Raw genomic sequence first — 18,489 nt, forward strand, 5'->3', positions numbered from 1 at the left:
TTGTTGGAAAAATGACTTGTGTCATGCACAAAGTAGATGTCCAACCGACTGGCCAAAACTATAGTTTGTTAACAAGATATTTGTGGAGTGGTTGAAAAACTAGTTTTATTGACTCCAACATAAGTGTATGTACTCTTCCGACTTCAACTGTAGCAACTTGGGAGTCTAGATTTAAACTCTCGATCACTCAACAATTTCTTGCCACACAAATACATGAACCTAACATTGAATACCAGAACTGTTATGAGAAGTTTACTTGAACTTTTGAGTTAGACGATTGTGTGTTGAATCAGGAATTAATAATTGCAGTCCTGATATCATTTAAACGCATAGTATTAATTCAAGCACCATTAAACACACGGTTGTATTTATTAGTTGCATTGGTTAGTTCATGCACAGCTAATGTAACATGTCAGTGTGGTTAATTGGCAAATATTTTAGTTATTTGCTAAATATTTGTATATCGCACATTATCCATATCTGATTAACAAGGTTGAAATATTTGCACACTTAGCTCATAATGCATATGTGCCACCATATTGATGTTCATGCAAGAAAATAAGGCACAGATTAAAAAAATATTAATTTGTGGAAGATTTTATTTGCTTTAGTAGAAGGAACAACATGTGCCTCTAAACAAATGATCAGCGCTTGTTGGTACTCTGGTGGTCGTCGGTCTCTGAGTGGAGGGGCTCTAGTGGTACTGTCTGCCCAGGGAGCTCACCACGACGGCCAGGAACTTCTGGAAAGCGCCCTGGACATCAGCGGTGAAGTCAGCACCCATTCTCGCAGCAACGACAATAGTAAGGCAGTCAGCCAGCAGCTACAAAAGAAAGGAGCAAATGGACAAGTAAGAAAACGTATTCTGCCACACTATTGTAAGAAAACGCATTCTGCCACACCATTGTAAGAAAACGCATTCTGCCACACCATTGTAAGAAAACGCATTCTGCCACACCATTGTAAGAAAACGCATTCTGCCACACCATCTATGCCACACCATAGATAGGCAAGTACCTTGTGTGAAGTAGAACATTTCAATTTACCCGGAAGTTGTCTGGATCCACGCGCAGTTTCTCGGAGTGCAGCACGCTCAGCTCTGCGTAGGTGGCCTTGATGTCATCCATGTTCTTGACAGCCCGGTCCAGTCCGCGCAGGACGGTCTTTCCGTGAGCGGCGACCATTGGGTTTCCCTGGATGGCAGCGGCGTTGTACAGGTTTCCAAAGTTACCGAAATACCTCTGGGTCCAGGGGTACACAACCAGACATCTGTAGAAATAATAAACAGTTAAGAATTACACAAAGGTGATATCTGCATACACACATATCTTACGGAAATCAATTAATGTGTCATTTGGAGATGTCAATTACGCGTTAATTACACGCCTGTCTCAAGTACGACTTCGTCTTGAAAATCATAATAACAAGCGCATAATAATATAATAACAATATAATAACATGACTAATTCCAATAATTTGTAGACCACAGTTTTAAATGCACTACCTGGAAAGAGCCGCGGGCCCAACGTCATCGTAGTCCATCTTCTCGAAGACGCTCTGAATGGTGGCGCGCTCAAAGTCTGTCCACTGAACCATGTTGCTAGCTGTTGAAGTTTCTTTCACAGAGGCTAACAAATCATTTACACTTTGTCTTCGCTTGAGCAGCGTTTTTAAAAGGATCGGGACGCTCCTCCCTAAAGACAGCGATGGGTGGGGTCATGGTAAGGGGCTGTATAAGCCAAAAGTCACAGATTTTACTGAGATAATAATGTGAAGTTTTACTGTTTACCATACATGTTTAAAAGCAATTTTACAATAATACACTGTCCTAAAATCATCAATTTAAGTATTAGGTTACATACCAATTATTACATTATTAGAAATATTAACAAAAATAAGCCCCAAATAGTGGGGAAATATACCATTCTCAACACATGGAAATACATGTAATATGCCTACTATCTGAAGATATAGACCTATTGCACATTAATCACACTTGGTGGGGATTCAATTACTTTGTCTGAGAAACATTTTTCAACTATCTCTGTGTATGCCTATAGTCAGATATTAGTAAGATATAACTACGATATTAATATATTACTAAGATATATGAAATAGCCTACTACGATATTACATCATTTTTATCCTTGTAATACATTTCTAAACAAATGAATTGATATTTCACCTCTATGTTCTTGCTGTGCTAGTAAGGTCGAACCCATTTAATATTAATTTTTATAGTTGCAATATTCCAGTCTATTTGGGGGTAATGCATCTCTACTGTCAACTTCTCCATATTTCTGAATACTGGCTTCTATTTCTTACTTATGATACAGGCAATTTACCTATTGAAAATACAAGTAGACTTCTCTTTATTGGTTAAATACCATAAAGCCAGAGTGATAAATAAATTAACGAATATTGAATTATTTTGTACTGAAATAAAATATGGAAATTACTGACTCCCTTGTGAAAACTACCAGCATTAAAAAACCTCTCAACACATCTCTAATATTAAAAACTTCGTAGACTTCAATGACTGTCATAATCATGTATATATCTATATATTTTTTATCCATCTCTACCCTGTGTGTTTTATGTTTGATATTGTGTGCTGCTCAGAAGGTGCTAACAATGTCTTTGTAAGTCTTGTATGGAGGATTGTACCAACTTTTTGTCCAGTAAAATAAGCAGTGAAGTGTAATAACTTGAGGGGGATTGTGCCTATTGAACATTAACAAAAGGCATGTTGTATCTTGTTTATCTTGGAGGTGGGTCTGCATTGGGTGGGGCTCGCGGCTAATATAAAAAGTATTGGTTTGTAAGAGCTCATCACTGAACTTCTACTCCAGCATCGTCTTTAACTACAACCATGAGTCTCACCCCTAAGGACAAGAAAATGGTCAAGGCCTTCTGGGCTAAGGTGGCCGGCAAAGCTGAGGACATCGGCTGCGATGCTCTGTCTAGGTAATGGCTGTCATGCTGCTAATATTATAGCTGTTTTTGAAGAAAAATGTAGACTGTTTTTGTGTTAGCATTCCATCTTTCTTGACATGTTTTTTTTCTTCCGGTGCAGGACGCTGGTTGTGTACCCCCAGACCAAGACCTACTTCTCCCACTGGAAGGACCTGAGCCCCGGCTCTGCCCCAGTCAGGAAGCACGGTGGGACCATCATGGGAGGCATCAGTTTAGCCGTGGCCAGCATCGACGACATCAGCGCAGGTCTCCTCGCCCTCAGCGAGCTGCATGCCTTCAAGCTGCGTGTCGATCCCGCCAACTTCAAGGTCAGGACAGTCACAGCATTATTTATAATAATTTGTTTACCGTTGACACCACATGAAAATGTATCGTTAAAATGCATTTAAAATATATCGGGTACTCTTTACAGTAAAATGGACAACGTAGATTATTAAATAAAATATTATATTAAAACATGTAGCGTACTAATAATGTTCATTCCTTTCGTCCTGTAGATCCTGTCCCACAACATCTTGGTGGTGCTGGCTATCTTGTTCCCCAATGATTTCAACCCCGAAGCTCATGTGGCCATGGACAAGTTCCTGGCAGCGGTGGGCCGGGCTCTGTCTGAGAAGTACCGATAAGATGTGGACAGAAGGCATCAGACCAGACGGATTGCAGCATTGATCAGCACTGTGCTCAGCTCTGTATTGTTCTAAAATATAATTAAATGTTAAAACGCACATAATTACGTTTTTTGGTCTTTACTTTGGTTTTTAATTAGTTGTTTTGTAGAGCACAGGACCTGATATGATTAAATAAGTTGCTGTTTGCAAGTCTGAAAGACATCGAAAGTCAAAAAGGTATTAATAAAGAAAATGGAAACTATATGCAAAACATTTCCACACAAAGCGGTCCTTAGAGAAGTTAGCAGTAAAAGTTTAGAAGTAAATAAATGAAATCAGAGAAGGGAACAAAGTTGAAATAGTAGCCTATAGATCAATCAAATGGCTTGGTTAGAACTTGCTATTGATTAACAAGATTTAACAAACTATTTGACATAGGAACACACAAACAACATGGAAAAAACGATTTGATATAACAAAGTAATATATATTATATAATTAGGCTAATTAAGGACTATGTTTATATTATGAATGGATTGATAGTATTTATAAAATACAATTTCCTAAACTCAAAGTTATCAAGGACAGGAGGTGCCTCTGATAAATGTATTTTGTATTTTATAGGGTTCTTTTGACTAACTGATTTATTGTTATTAATAAACAAAAATGTATCTCATGTTGATCTGGATAAAGCTAGAATCCTTAATTGAAACAATGACAAAGTAGTCATGGTCTGTTTTGGTAAAAAGCTGAGGGATGGGCATAGAGAGATGTGACCACTCTCAAAATCGTAGACAGAGCTATGGATGCAAGGCCTGACTATCCATGATATCAGAATTATAGTTTTAACCATGTTTTGAGGCTATGCAGTGTCTGTTTACATGTCAATGGTTTACAAACAGAGTAAAAGAGTAAAACAAGCGTATATTTTGGGTTCTGATGGGGTACGACAGTTGAACTGAGCTCATGAGGTCTTTACAAGTTATATTCTTTAAGAATCAATGGGTATATATTATTAATTCTCAAAATCGATGTACAGTTGAAGTCGGAAGTTTACATACACCTTAGCCAAATACATTTAAACTCAGTTTTTCACAATTCCTGACAAAGAGGATACTGCTGTTGCAAATAAATGACTAACGTTTCAATCGTTTCCTTCTCCCAGCTGCTGGGCGACTGCCTCACGGTTGTTCTGGCCTCCCAGATGAGGCGCGGCTTCACGCCAGACGTCTAAGCGGCCTGGCAGAAGTTCCTGACCGTGGTCATCTCTGCGCTAGGCAGACAGTACAACTAAAGACATGTTCTATAGTGGAATACACATATTTTATTATAGAAGACATTTTGTATGAATAATAAAATATATTGTTGAGCACACGTCCATGCTCTTCACTTCATTCTGTTTGAGGGGGCAGTAAAATAGGAGCCATTAGAAAATGTAGCCAAGCCTACTTGAACTCTTATGCCTTTGGCCTAAGTGAGATTGAGAAACCTCTCTTTGACGCTGGGGTCACGAGAGAGAGAATATTTGGTCAAATATCACAAGCAGCAACGAATTCTAATCAACTGAATAATCAATATATTCATCAGTATTATGTTATAGTAATTATATCAAAACGTTCCTTCTTTTCTAATACACTACCGTAGGAAAAGTAACATAGTCTATCAGAAAATATGTTGCCCAGGTTAACTTTTATTTGCCTCAGGTAGGCAGAATTTGCATAGACAGTATCAGTCAAAAGTTTGGACACACCTACTCATTCAAGGGTTTTTCTTTATTTGTACTATTTTCTACATCAAAACTATGAAATAACACACATGGAATCATGTAGTAAGAACAAAAGTGTTATTAAGCAAATCAAAATATAGATTTAGATTCTTCAAAGAGCCACCGTTTGCCTTGATGACAGGTTTCAACACTCTTGGCATTCTCTTAACCAGCTTCACCTGGAATGCTTTTCCAACAGTCTTGAAGTAGTTCTCACATATCCAGGCTGCTTTTCCTTCACTCTGCAATCCAACTCATCCCAAACCATCTCAATTGGTTTGAGGTTGTGTGATTGTGGAGGCCAGGTCATCTGATGCAGCACTCCATCACTCTCCTTCTTGGTCAAATAGCCCTTACACAGCCTTATTCTACAACTGTCACGCCCTGATCTGTCTCACCTGTTCTAGTGATTGTCTCCACCCCCTCCAGGTGTCGCTTATTTTCCCCAGTGCATTTATCCCTGTGTTTCCTGTCTCTCTGTGCCAGTTCTTCTTGTATGTTTTCAAGTCAACCAGCGTGTTTTTTCCCGTGCTCCTGATTTCTATTCTCTTTTTCTAGTCTTCCTGGTTTTGACCCTTGCCTGTTTTTCTGGACTCCGTACCTGCCAGCCTGACCCTTCTGCCTGCCTTGACGTCGAGCCTTTCTGCCACTCTTTACCTCTTGGACTGGTTTTGACCTTTTGCTTGTCCACGACCGTTCTCTTGCCTACTCCTTTTGGATATAAATAAACTACAAAGACTCTAACCATCTGCCTTCTGTGTCTGCATCTGGGTAAAGAAAAACCCTGGAATGAGTAGGTGTGTCCAAGCTTTTTACTGGTACTGCAGCTGAACGTTGGCATTCCAAATGGGTTTGAAGAGCAACGTGCCTAGTGTTCGGAAAAGCACCTGAATTGAAACACTATTTAAACAAGACGACCCAAGAGGACTTTAGAACATTATTATAACATCATTACAACACATTAGGAAGTGTGTAGCGTTATCATTAGGCATGGTGCTGGATCCATCCTATAAGTAGGCCTATAAAAAATGCAGATATAGGCTATTTTACTAGTTGCCTTTTGGTGACGAAATAGGCTAATCACGTTATGCTATGGGATAGGAAACAAAAAGGGTAAAACATATTGTGAACATGATAATCATTGGCTCACCTTTCCTCGTTATCTCTCTGGTCGAGAGAAGTGGAGGTGCCGAGGTTAGAGTAGCCTTCACAGTAGTTTCACCAGCGCCACCCTTTGAAAAGCAAGTGAGATATACTTCAATTATACACGTACAGTGCCTTGCGAAAGTATTCGGCCCCCTTGAACTTTGCGACCTTTTGCCACATTTCAGGCTTCAAACATAAAGATATAAAACTGTATTTTTTTGTGAAGAATCAACAACAAGTGGGACACAATCATGAAGTGGAACGACATTTATTGGATATTTCAAACTTTTTTAACAAATCAAAAACTGGGGGTGCAAAATTATTCAGCCCCCTTAAGTTAATACTTTGTAGCGCCACCTTTTGCTGCGATTACAGCTGTAAGTCGCTTGGGGTATGTCTCTATCAGTTTTGCACATCGAGAGACTGAATTTTTTTTCCCATTCCTCCTTGCAAAACAGCTCGAGCTCAGTGAGGTTGGATGGAGAGCATTTGTGAACAGCAGTTTTCAGTTCTTTCCACAGATTCTCGATTGGATTCAGGTCTGGACTTTGACTTGGCCATTCTAACACCTGGATATGTTTATTTTTGAACCATTCCATTGTAGATTTTGCTTTATGTTTTGGATCATTGTCTTGTTGGAAGACAAATCTCCGTCCCAGTCTCAGGTCTTTTGCAGACTCCATCGGGTTTTCTTCCAGAATGGTCCTGTATTTGGCTCCATCCATCTTCCCATCAATTTTAACCATCTTCCCTGTCCCTTCTGAAGAAAAGCAGGCCCAAACCATGATGCTGCCACCACCATGTTTGACAGTGGGGATGGTGTGTTCAGGGTGATGAGCTGTGTTGCTTTTACGCCAAACATAACGTTTTGCATTGTTGCCAAAAAGTTCAATTTTGGTTTCATCTGACCAGAGCACCTTCTTCCACATGTTTGGTGTGTCTCCCAGGTGGCTTGAGGCAAACTTTAAACAACACTTTTTATGGATATCTTTAAGAAATGGCTTTCTTATTGCCACTCTTCCATAACGGCCAGATTTGTGCAATATACGACTGATTGTTGTCCTATGGACAGTCTCCCACCTCAGCTGTAGATCTCTGCAGTTCATCCAGAGTGATCATGGGCCTCTTGGCTGCATCTCTGATCAGTCTTCTCCTTGTATGAGCTGAAAGGTTAGAGGGACGGCCAGGTCTTGGTAGATTTGCAGTGGTCTGATACTCCTTCCATTTCAATATTAGCGCTTGCACAGTGCTCCTTGGGATGTTTAAAGCTTGGGAAATCTTTTTGTATCCAAATCCGGCTTTAAACTTCTTCACAACAGTATCTCGGACCTGCCTGGTGTGTTCCTTGTTCTTCATGATGCTCTCTGCGCTTTTAACGGACCTTATCACAGTGCAGGTGCATTTATACATAGACTTGATTACACACAGGTGGATTGTATTTATCATCATTAGTCATTTAGGTCAACATTGGATCATTCAGAGATCCCCACTGAACTTCTGGAGAGAGTTTGCTGCACTGAAAGTAAAGGGGCTGAATAATTTTGCACGCCCAATTTTTCAGTTTTTGCTTTGTTAAAAAAGTTTGAAATATCCAATAAATGTCGTTCCACTTCATGATTGTGTCCCACTTGTTGTTGATTCTTCTCAAAAAAATACAGTTTTATATCTTTATGTTTGAAGCCTGAAATGTGGCAAAAGGTCGCAAAGTTCAAGGAGGCCGAATACTTTCGCAAGGCACTGTATCAAGCAAGGTGTATTAGCTTACCCAATCAATCAATATTCTTCTTGACAAAACGTATTACTCCGATTTTGTCCACGCACCTAACAAATGGCGACATGCTCCTTATAAGCTGCTACTACGACATCAGGCTAGATATTGGTGAACAAAGCCTATGCCGGATATACCCTCATGCAAGGCACACACATATGCATTTACCTATATGTAGGGAAATCTGAGTGACATCGCACGACGTGGTAAGGACTATAGATATTCAGCAGCATGTGACTTGAACGACAGACCTGGCCTAACCATAACTACTGACCTACTGAGAAAATGTAAATCAACCTTCAACACACCTTACCGGAAGGGGTGAACACAAGTGTTGCCTTGCTGTTGCAGAGATAAGAAAGCAATCTTGGCACTCAACCTTTGCCAACGAGATTTCCATTATCATTTGTTTGGTACCACCCTTGACAAAACAGGGTCAGATGAATGAGAAGTACCTTCTGTACATTTTGGTCATTGGAGTAGGCCTATTTACTGAATGAATGAATGTATTATCCAATTCATTAATTAATGATTACATAAACGAATTAATTAATGAATGAGTCAATAAAACAAATGAACGCCTAAATAGCCAAAATAATAGCAATCAGACATATTCCAAAGACCATTCCTTGTGCATAAAACGTCCTGCTTACAGTATTCATTATATTATAAGAAGTATAAAATACATTGTTGCTTCATGCATAATGTAGCCTTTAGATTCATGACAATTTGAAGCATGATTGTTCCGTTTTCCAGCACTATCGTCATGACACTTACACATACTGTATATCCGTGCGTAAAAGGTAACATTTGTGATTGATCATAATGCAATAGCAATATATTGCTGGTACATAACGGATGGCTATCACCAAACTCTACATTGTGTACATCCAATGACTTCCAGTTGAAGGTGGAGCTAAGCCAAAGAGATCTTTACAGACCATATAAATACTCCCAGTGTCCACTCTTATGGCACCAGCAATATATTGTGTCCTAGAAACCGCTAGAATGAGTCTCACAGCCAAGGACAAACAGATCGTGACAGACTTTTTTGGAAAGGTGTCTGGCAAAGCAGAGGACATCGGAAATGAGGCTCTCTCTAGGTAACGACATCTTTATATATTGAACAGATTGTTCTGTAACAGAGTTATGCGGTGCATTTACGCACGTTAAATCATAATACATCATCACATGTTTTTATTTCCAGGACCCTGGTGGTGTACCCCCAGACCAAGACCTACTTCTCCCACTGGACGGACCTGAGCCCCGGCTCTGCTCCCGTCAAGAAGCACGGTCTGACCGTCATGGGAGGCGTCCTGGAAGCGGTGACCAAGATCGACGACCTGGCCGGTGGTCTTCTGACCCTGAGCGAGCTTCACGCCTTCACGCTGCGTGTGGATCCCGCCAACTTCAAGGTGACTAAATAACTTACTGAATCAATAAAACGATTCACCCTTTCTCAAAATATCACAGCGGCAACAGTGTCCAAATTTGAGTCCTATGTATGTATTTTGTGAAGGTTCCAATTGAATCTTCAGAAACACTATATTTTGCATATGGACTGGGCCTAAAACGCTTGATAATAATATATCTATTCCCTCTACATCTACAGATCATCAACCACAACATCCTGGTGGTGCTGGCCATGCTGTTCCCTGACGACTTTACCCCTGAGGTGCACGTGTCTGTGGACAAGTTCCTCGCCAAGTTGGCCCTGGCGCTTTCCGAGAAGTATCGTTAAAAGGCGAGAAGATAAATCCTCTCGGTTTTCTGTGTTGATCATAAATTTGCGCATGTTGTATGATATGAATCATGGAATAAAAATACCGTCATCAACAACTGTTTATCTTGATCGTTTTTATTTAAAGGGAAAGCGGATTTTGCAATGTAAACAATTGTGTGGCGAAAACAGCCAGGCTTAGCATTATGCATCAATTAAACATGACACAAACACAATAGGTTTGGAGAGCCCTGTTATAACATGCATCTTTCAATTGCAACGTCTGCTTATGCCCACACATGTTGTCTCAAGAACATTTTATATTTGTAATTCCCTCAAACACTAAGTTAGGCATACCTCATTTCAAAATAGGCCATCATCACTGTCAATCGTGGATGATAGTTATTACCGGCAAAACTGCGTCTTTATTCCAATAATTTGATAGGTCTTAATTAGTTTCATGGAAATAGTCTATGTATTTTGATCTTGTTGAATGACTATTTAGAGCAGATGGTGTTAACAGACCTAAAGCCTTTCTTGTATTTTGTTTCAATCAAAGCATATATCCCGTTGAGTTTTGGCGCATGATACTTTTTGTTTTGTTTTGTTTGTACTATTCAGCTTCAGCTAACCATTCTAAAATCTCATTAGAAATGATGAGGTGTTTTTGGTGCAACAGTAACATTAGCCTATCGGCCTATTATGCTATGCTATTATATTTGGTTCTGTTATGTAAAATAATAATTCATCGTTATGTGATCTTACGAGACATTGATTCAGCTTTGATCTAACTTTACTAAACGAGCACCATTGTGAGAAGTGCTAATCTTCTATTTGTAATAATAATAATACGTGATGAGTAAGACTATTAGGCCTAAGCAACAGATCTTGATGAGTGTTATTGTAAACGATTGGAGAGCCCTTCATGGTTCCAAAAGGACAGCGCGAAATTAACTTTGATTTGATAAGCTTGAACACATGGTTACAATATACCCTATTACAGAATAAAATAAAAACATAGGGGTAAATAATCAATTCATATTATTTATTTGCAAAGATTGAATCAATAAATCAATTGATCAAATAGCGCACATAAATCATTACTACGTAGAATTAAAGGAAATTCGTTTTAAAACAGCCATAAAATCATGATTTTGCTGTGGTGTCACGTTCTGACCATAGTTCTGTTCTTTTATTCTTTATTCTGTGCTTTGGTCCGATCCTTACTCCTCCTCAGACGAAGAGGAGGAAATCCTTTACATGTGGTGTATCTATGATCTAAATGCACTTCCAACTTGGCCCAATACAGCCTGGTTCCTCTCTAGGTTTCTTCCTAGGTTCTGGCCTTTCTAGGGAATTTTTCCTAGCCACTGTGCTTCTACACCTGCATTGCTTGCTGTTTGGGATTTTAGGCTGGGTTTCTGTACTTTGAGATATTTGCTGATGTAAGAAGGGCTTTATAAATACATTTGATTTGATTGGAGGCGTACCAGTAGAAATAAGCTGCACAACTTCTAGACTTACATAAACCACAAAAAAAGATGTAGGTCTATTGACGTGGACCTTTCATTTGTTTAAAATAGATGTTAATGTAGGCCATACATGTTGACAAACGAACACATAATGAAAGCGATGACAAATATATTTTCGATTTAGCACTTTATTTTCCCTTTAGAATCGATACATTTATGATACATGCAATGCAGGGCGCTGGATGTTGCTCTGTTTCTGTTGAACGCTCTAGTGGTACTGTCTGCCCAGGGAGCTCACCACGACAGCAAGGAACTTCTGGAAAGCACCCTGGACGTCAGCGGTGAAGTCAGCACCCATTCTTGCAGCAACGACAATAGTCAAGCAGTCAGCCAGCAGCTGCAAAATAAAAAATAAAATTGACATGTATAAAAATGCATTCTGGCACACTATTGAGAGTAGAATATGACCTTGTGAAGTATAAAAGTATAACTAATTTACCCGGAAGTTGTCGGGATCCACGCGCAATTTCTCGGAGTGCAGCACGCTAAGCTCTGCGTAGGTGGCCTTGATGTCATCCATGTTCTTGACAGCCCGGTCCAGTCCGCGCAGGACGGTCTTTCCGTGAGCGGCGACCATTGGGTTTCCCTGGATGGCAGCGGCGTTGTACAGGTTTCCAAAGTTACCGAAATACCTCTGGGTCCAGGGGTACACGACCAGACACCTGTAAGTGAATAATGGGATTTTGAGTGACTGCATTAATCATGTAATATGCACGAGGTCAAATGTAAATGTAGGCCTATTTTTAAGGAGGCATGGCAAAGAGCAAAGACCTGGAAAGAGCCGCGGGGCCCACGTCATCGTAGTCCATCTTCTCGAAGATGCTCTGGATTGTTTTGCGCTCGAAGTCTGTCCACTGAACCATATTGACGTTTGTGATGTATCACTCAAGATGATATGTACTGTTCATGCTACTGAAGGGACAGCTTATATACGCGTTTTGTCGCCACACCAAAAGCCAACTATTGGTCTAGCTGTTTTGAGTGGGCTGGGTTAACAATGGTTGTAGAAATTCTTTGCAGTACCACGCCAGCCTACTGTAGATTACAACGACCGAAAGGAACAAATCACCAAGACAGTGACGATAGTTCTCATGTGCCTTTTATGCTCATTCATTAATTATCATCATTATTTATTACCAATTCATATTTGAAATGATTTAAGTGGCGTTGGTGGAAACATGGACAGTGTAATATTCCCGTGACTGCCGATGTATAGACAAATAATTAACACTTTGTTTTTCAGAAAGTCAAATTAAGAAAAAAGTTCTGCCAAAAGCCGATAAAGAAAATATGTTGCCTGCCTTTTATTTTATTTGATTTAGGCCTAATAAAACATGCATTTTAGTGTTTTTTAAAATAATTTATTTTCCTTTTATTAATCTACATTTTTTTGATGATAAAGCATGTTTTCATTCACAATACAATTTTTTTTACTATAGTATTTTATTGAATAATATGACTTAAAATTACGATATCAAGATGTGTGTGCCTATGTTTTTTCAAGTAAGTGCACGTTTGAGCAATTATTTAAATAATGATTGGTGTATGAAGTTGTATAATATTAAATGGTGCAAACTAACCTAATAAATTACCTATTGTAGTCATCTTTGTAAGAGCTGGGCCATTCTCATGTAAAGTTTGGGTCAGAAATCTGATCCAAGACCAGTGCTTCTGGCTTATTGATTATTTCATGAAATAATAACCTGGTCTAAATACTGGTAATGCAGGTCTCCAGAAGACAAACAGTAATGACATATATCACATAAGGATGTAAGGTCATATCATGTATTGTATTTAATTTTATTTCACCTTTATTTAACCAGGTAGGCCAGTGGAGAACAAGTTCTCATTTACAACTGCGACCTGGCCAAGATAAAGCAAAGCAGTGCGATAAAAACAACAACGTACAGTCATAATGATTGTGATACAATAATGGTAGCCTAATAATGATAATGATGATCATGATGATAATAATGATAATGAAGGTGGTGGTTACCTATTACTAAAGTAATTGCTATTACTATCAATGGCATTTTTTTTTGATTTCACCTTTATTTAACCAGGTAGGCTAGTTGAGAACAAGTTCTCATTTGCAACTGCGACCTGGCCAAGACAAAGCATAGCAGTGTGAACAGACAACAACACAGAGTTACACATGGAGTAAACAAAACATACAATCAATAATACAGTAGAACAAACGAAAGAAAAAAAAACAATGTGGACCCACAGTGGAGTAGTTTTCAACTTTGTGGATAGTGGATATATTTGTGTTATTATTTCAATCATCAATAATTATATCAATAATCTAGGTCTATCAATTAAATAAATAAGTAACTAAACATTAAAACACATATAGCCTACGATTAATCACCAAGGACAACAACGTTTCAGATTCGATCCGTAGGATTCATTTATTGCAACTTTTCATTTCAATTGGTACCCTACAAAGATTGTAAAGTGGAAATCTGTCTCATTGCTTAACGGAACTTCTCAGACAGAGCCAGGGCCAGCTGGGCCAGAAACGTGTCTGTGGCCACGTGCAGCTCAGGGGTGAAGTCGTCAGGGAACATCATGGCCAGCGTCACCAGCATGTTGTGGTTTAAGATCTGGGGATGTGAAAAAAGAGCAGAAACATTATTAGAAGCATATTTCACGAGTATGTTTCTGAAAATTGAAATCCATACATTAAGCTATTACAGTATTCAAACTTGGACGGTTGCTAATGGAAAAAATCTACCAGTGAGAAAGAAAACAAGTGCATTTTTAACTATTTACTAACCTTGAAGTAGACAGGATCCACTCTCAACATGAAGGCGTGCAACTCGCTGAGTATAAGAAGACCAGCACTAAGGTCGTCAATCTTCCCAATGGCATCCAGGACGCCTCCCATGCCCCTGACCGGGGCAGATCCGAGGCTCAGGTCCTTCCAGTGGGAGAAATATGTCTTGGTCTGGGGGTACACCAGCAGCGTCCTGGGAGGTTGAAAACATACGTCGGTTAAGCGTGGCATGTTTATCGTTGTACTATATGACCCCACTGTTTAATTTGATTTGCATGTGCGAGTTCCATTTTTACGCACGTGTATGGTAAGGAATTTTCAACCATTCACAAGTAATTAAAATGTCTTAAATACTTGTATTGATCAATTACTTGTATTAATAATTCAATAATTGTAATTACCTGGAAAGCACCTCGTTGGCAACATCCTTTGCCCTGCCGTCAACCTTGCCAAAAAGGCCTTGACAATTGCCTTGTCCTTAGCGGAGAGACTCATTGTTGCTTCAACTTCTTGACTTGCTGCCAACCAACTCAATAGAGCTCACTCTTTCGGGGCACTTTTTGTGTATTGTCTGATCTGCCCAAGCACAATGCTGCTGCCCAGAAACCACCTCCAAAAGAGACCCGTTGGTTATCTCTTATCATAGCGTGCCATCTTAGTTGTTTACAACTCATGGCACACAGCCAAGTATAGATAAAAAAAAGTTATGGGCGTATGGCAAGGTTATTCAACCGTTATTTTCTTCTTTCTTTTAGTGGATTTGTTATTATTATTTTATTTAGAATGTTATGAATATCGCTGGCAAAACAGCATAAACGAATGTTGAATGGCATACCGAGAGTAGAAAAGAGGAGCATATATTTTTTTTATTATGTCAACTTTATTTCTCAACTCCTAATATTGAGCCCAATAACACTCACTGGAGAATCTGACCTATGCTTTGAAAAAGGACATGCTAATAGGCTAGTGCCGCAAGTGCTGCTGGCTGCTGTTAAGCTTTCTTGACTTGGACATTCCTTTGTTTATCCAGCTAAACAGCTGTTTTTAGCGAAAATGTGTTTGGAGTTTACACTTCCTCTTCCACCTATAACGGAGGAGGTCAACATAAATAAAAACAATCTACCAAATTAATATATATTCATTTTGAAATGTTGATTACTTCTCCTTGCCATTGACACTACATGACCAAAAGTATGTATCCACCTGCTCATTGAACACCTCATTCCCAAATCATGGGAATGATTTGCTGCAAGAACAGCCTCCACTCTTCTGGGAAGGCTTTCCACTTGATGTTGGAACATTGCTGTGGTGACTTGCTTCCATTCAGCAACAAGAACATTAGTGAGGTCAGGGACTGATTTGGGCTAGTCGGCATTCCAATTCATCCCAAAGGTGTTCAGTGAGGTTGTGGTCAGAGTTCTTCCACACAGATCTCGACAAACCATTTCTGTATGGACCTCACTTTGTGCATGGGGGAAATGTCATGCTGAAACAGGAAAGGGCCTTCTCCAAACTGTTGCCCCAATGTTGGAAGCACAGAATTGTCTAGAAGGTATGTATGTTGTAGCGTTAAGATTTCCCTTCACTGGAACTAAGGGGCCTAGCCCAAACCATGAAAAACAGCCCCAGACCCATTCCTCCTCAACCAAACTTTACAGTAGGCACTATGCAATCGGACAGGTAGCGTTCTCCTGGCATCTGCCAAACCCAAATTAGTCAGACGAACTGCCAGATGGTGAAGCGTGATTCATCACTCCAGAGAATGCGTTTCCTCTGCTCTGCTCCAGAGTTGGCAAGCGTTACACCACTCCAGCCGAAGCTTGGCATTGTGCATGGTGATCTTAGGCTTGTGTGCGGCTGCTCGGCAATGGAAATCCATTTCATGAAGCTCCTGACAAATAGTTATTGTGCTGACGTTGCTTCCAGAGGCAGTTTGGAATTCCAGAGTGAGTGTTGCAACCAAGGACAGACGATTTTTACGCGTAATGCGCTTCAGCACTCGGCGGACCCATTCTGTGAGCTTGTGTGGCCTACCACTTTGCGGCTGAGCAATTGTTGCTCCTAGACTTTTCCACTTCACAATAACAGCACTAACAGTTGACCAGGGCAGCTTTAGCAGAGCAGAAATTTGACAAACTGACTTGTTGGAAAGGTGGCATCCTATGACTGTGCCACTTTGAAACTGAGCTCTTCAGTAAGGCCATTCTACTGCCAATGTGTGTCTATGGAGATTACATGGCTGTGTGCTCGATTTCAAACACCTGTCAGCAACGGGTGTGGCTGAAATAGCTGAACCCATTCATTTGAAGGGGTGTCCACATACTTTTGTCCATGTAGTGTACTTTTGTATATACAGTATAGTGTATCATTCACCTGATCATAAGACAAGATGTGGATTTTTTTCCCGCTAACTTCCTATGGGGGTCCTTGGGTCGCCGGTTTGACAGGGCAAGACAATTTTGAAGACCCCTGGCCCCTGGAGATATGGATATTCAACAACAATGAGTGAACTCCCATTCTCAACAGAATGAAAACAGGAGTCCACAAAACTTTAGAGCTGGACAGTAGGGTCAAAGCCTTTGTCACAATTTAAGCTTATACTTTGTCAACATTTGGCCATAACACGACAACACAAGGATTCTCTTTAGACTGTGAAAATGTTGTGCTGAAAGGACAGCTCCGCTAATCGGTCAGGATGCAGCATAGAGACAGCGATGGTCAGGATGAACTTGGTGGTGCTGAAGAACAGCTCCAAAATTTAGAGAAATCGTACTGATGATGAGGGCACACTTTGTCTCAACAGCTACCAAATATTAGCCACTGTAATAGTTTTTGTAGTTTCATCCTAATAACTATATTTATATGGATTCATTGAATGAAATTGATTAATTTATATTATGTATCTTATAATATAATTTGTATTTCCCAGGTGTCTTATTGTATATCCATGGACTCAGAGGTACTTTGGAACCTTTGGAGACTTAAACAGTGCAGCGGCTATCATGGGCAATAAAACAGTTGCCAGGCATGGCATCACTGTGCTGAACGGCATCGAGCGAGCTGTGTAGAATATGGACGACATCAAGAACACCGGCACTCATTGATTTACATCCAAGAGGATTAATCCAACTTAAAATTCTCTTTTTTATGTCAGTTAGGATCACCACTTAATTTTAAGAAATTTTAATGTTACAATAAAGTAGAGAGAATTATTATTTCAGCTTTAATTTATTTCATCACATTCCCAGTGGGTCAGAAGTTTACATACTGTACACTCAATTAGTATTTGGTAGCATTGTCTTTAAATTGTTAAACTTGGGTCAAACGTTTTGGGTAGCCTTCCACAAGCTTCCCACAATAAGTTGGGTGAATTTTGGCCCATTCCTCCTGACAGAGCTGGTGTAACTGAGTGAGGTTTGTAGGCCTCCTTGCTCACACACGCTTATTCAGTTCTGCCCACACATTTTCTATAAGATTGAGGCCAGGGCTTTGTGATGGCCACTCCAATACGTTGACTTTGTTGTCCTTAAGCCATTTTGCCACAACTTTGGAAGTATACTTGGGGTCATTGTACATTTGGAAGACCCATTTGTGACCAAGCTTCAACTTCCTGACTGATGTCTTGAGATGTTGCTTCAATATATCCACATAATATTCCTCTATTCCATCTATTTTGTGAAGTGCACCAGTCCCTCCTGCAGCAAAGCACCCCCACAACATGATGCTGCCACCCCCTTGCTTCACGGTTGGGATGTTGTTCTTTGGCTTGCAAGCCTCCCCCTTTTTCCTCCAAACATAACGATGGTCATTATGGCCAAACAGTTCTATTTTTGTTACATCAGACCAGAGGACATTTCTCCAAAAAGTACGATCTTTGTCCCCATGTGCAGCTGCAAACTGTAGTCTGCCATTTTTATGGCGGTTTTGAAGCAGTGGCTTCTTCCTTCCTGAGTGCGCCTCCACAGTCCAGTACGTTCTGTGCCTCCTCCTCGCACTCGCCCTGAGGTGCGTGTCATCAGCCCGGTGCCACCTGTACCGGTCCCACGCATCAGATCTCCAGTGCGCCCCCACAGTCCAGAGCTTCCGGCGACAGTTCCCAGTCCAGAGCTTCCGGCGACAGTTCCCAGTCCAGAGCTTCCGGCAACAGTTCCCAGTCCAGAGCTTCCGTTGACAGTTCCCAGTCCAGAGCTTCCGG

At 40.2% G+C, this 18,489-nt stretch overlaps 4 protein-coding genes and 1 pseudogene across 4 annotated transcripts; 2 read left to right on the plus strand and 3 right to left on the minus strand.

Annotated features, from left to right (window-relative positions):
- Positions 1–694: 694 nt before the first annotated feature.
- LOC139401029 (hemoglobin subunit beta-like) lies at positions 695–1,596 on the minus strand. Its single transcript, XM_071145555.1, has 3 exons — positions 1,505–1,596; positions 1,047–1,269; positions 695–823 (listed from the first exon to the last, which is right to left on the minus strand). The coding sequence occupies exons 1-3, from the start codon at positions 1,594–1,596 to the stop codon at positions 695–697; spliced, it is 444 nt and encodes a 147-aa protein (XP_071001656.1).
- A 1,276-nt stretch (positions 1,597–2,872) lies between these two features.
- LOC139401031 (hemoglobin subunit alpha-1-like) lies at positions 2,873–3,602 on the plus strand. Its single transcript, XM_071145557.1, has 3 exons — positions 2,873–2,967; positions 3,077–3,284; positions 3,474–3,602. Exons 1-3 carry the CDS (start codon positions 2,873–2,875, stop codon positions 3,600–3,602), a joined length of 432 nt encoding a protein of 143 aa, XP_071001658.1.
- Positions 3,603–9,232: 5,630 nt separating this feature from the next.
- Positions 9,233–10,004, plus strand: LOC139401033 (hemoglobin embryonic subunit alpha-like). Its single transcript, XM_071145558.1, has 3 exons — positions 9,233–9,366; positions 9,471–9,678; positions 9,876–10,004. The coding sequence occupies exons 1-3, from the start codon at positions 9,233–9,235 to the stop codon at positions 10,002–10,004; spliced, it is 471 nt and encodes a 156-aa protein (XP_071001659.1).
- A 1,719-nt stretch (positions 10,005–11,723) lies between these two features.
- Positions 11,724–12,378, minus strand: LOC139401030 (hemoglobin subunit beta-like). Its single transcript, XM_071145556.1, has 3 exons — positions 12,287–12,378; positions 11,955–12,177; positions 11,724–11,852 (listed from the first exon to the last, which is right to left on the minus strand). Exons 1-3 carry the CDS (start codon positions 12,376–12,378, stop codon positions 11,724–11,726), a joined length of 444 nt encoding a protein of 147 aa, XP_071001657.1.
- Positions 12,379–13,992: 1,614 nt separating this feature from the next.
- Positions 13,993–14,789, minus strand: LOC139401034 (hemoglobin embryonic subunit alpha-like; annotated as a pseudogene).
- Positions 14,790–18,489: the final 3,700 nt, after the last annotated feature.

This window comes from Oncorhynchus clarkii, unplaced genomic scaffold (genome assembly GCF_045791955.1).
Source record: "Oncorhynchus clarkii lewisi isolate Uvic-CL-2024 unplaced genomic scaffold, UVic_Ocla_1.0 unplaced_contig_9653_pilon_pilon, whole genome shotgun sequence".
Classification (NCBI taxonomy): Eukaryota; Metazoa; Chordata; class Actinopteri; order Salmoniformes; family Salmonidae; genus Oncorhynchus; species Oncorhynchus clarkii.

Excerpts from the sequence above, each read along its gene's own strand:
- LOC139401029 (XM_071145555.1), bottom strand. The coding sequence starts at position 1,596 with ATGGTTCAGTGGACAGACTTTGAGCGCGCCACCATTCAGAGCGTCTTC. Across the intron at positions 1,270-1,504 it reads GGGCCCGCGGCTCTTTCCAG|ATGTCTGGTTGTGTACCCCT; the intron begins GTAGTGCATTTA and ends TTATTTCTACAG. Across the intron at positions 824-1,046 it reads TGGATCCAGACAACTTCCGG|CTGCTGGCTGACTGCCTTAC; the intron begins GTAAATTGAAAT and ends TTTCTTTTGTAG.
- LOC139401031 (XM_071145557.1), top strand. The coding sequence starts at position 2,873 with ATGAGTCTCACCCCTAAGGACAAGAAAATGGTCAAGGCCTTCTGGGCT. Across the intron at positions 2,968-3,076 it reads GGCTGCGATGCTCTGTCTAG|GACGCTGGTTGTGTACCCCC; the intron begins GTAATGGCTGTC and ends CTTCCGGTGCAG. Across the intron at positions 3,285-3,473 it reads TCGATCCCGCCAACTTCAAG|ATCCTGTCCCACAACATCTT; the intron begins GTCAGGACAGTC and ends TTCGTCCTGTAG.
- LOC139401033 (XM_071145558.1), top strand. The coding sequence starts at position 9,233 with ATGGCACCAGCAATATATTGTGTCCTAGAAACCGCTAGAATGAGTCTC. Across the intron at positions 9,367-9,470 it reads GGAAATGAGGCTCTCTCTAG|GACCCTGGTGGTGTACCCCC; the intron begins GTAACGACATCT and ends TTTTATTTCCAG. Across the intron at positions 9,679-9,875 it reads TGGATCCCGCCAACTTCAAG|ATCATCAACCACAACATCCT; the intron begins GTGACTAAATAA and ends CTACATCTACAG.
- LOC139401030 (XM_071145556.1), bottom strand. The coding sequence starts at position 12,378 with ATGGTTCAGTGGACAGACTTCGAGCGCAAAACAATCCAGAGCATCTTC. Across the intron at positions 12,178-12,286 it reads GGCCCCGCGGCTCTTTCCAG|GTGTCTGGTCGTGTACCCCT; the intron begins GTCTTTGCTCTT and ends ATTCACTTACAG. Across the intron at positions 11,853-11,954 it reads TGGATCCCGACAACTTCCGG|CTGCTGGCTGACTGCTTGAC; the intron begins GTAAATTAGTTA and ends TTTATTTTGCAG.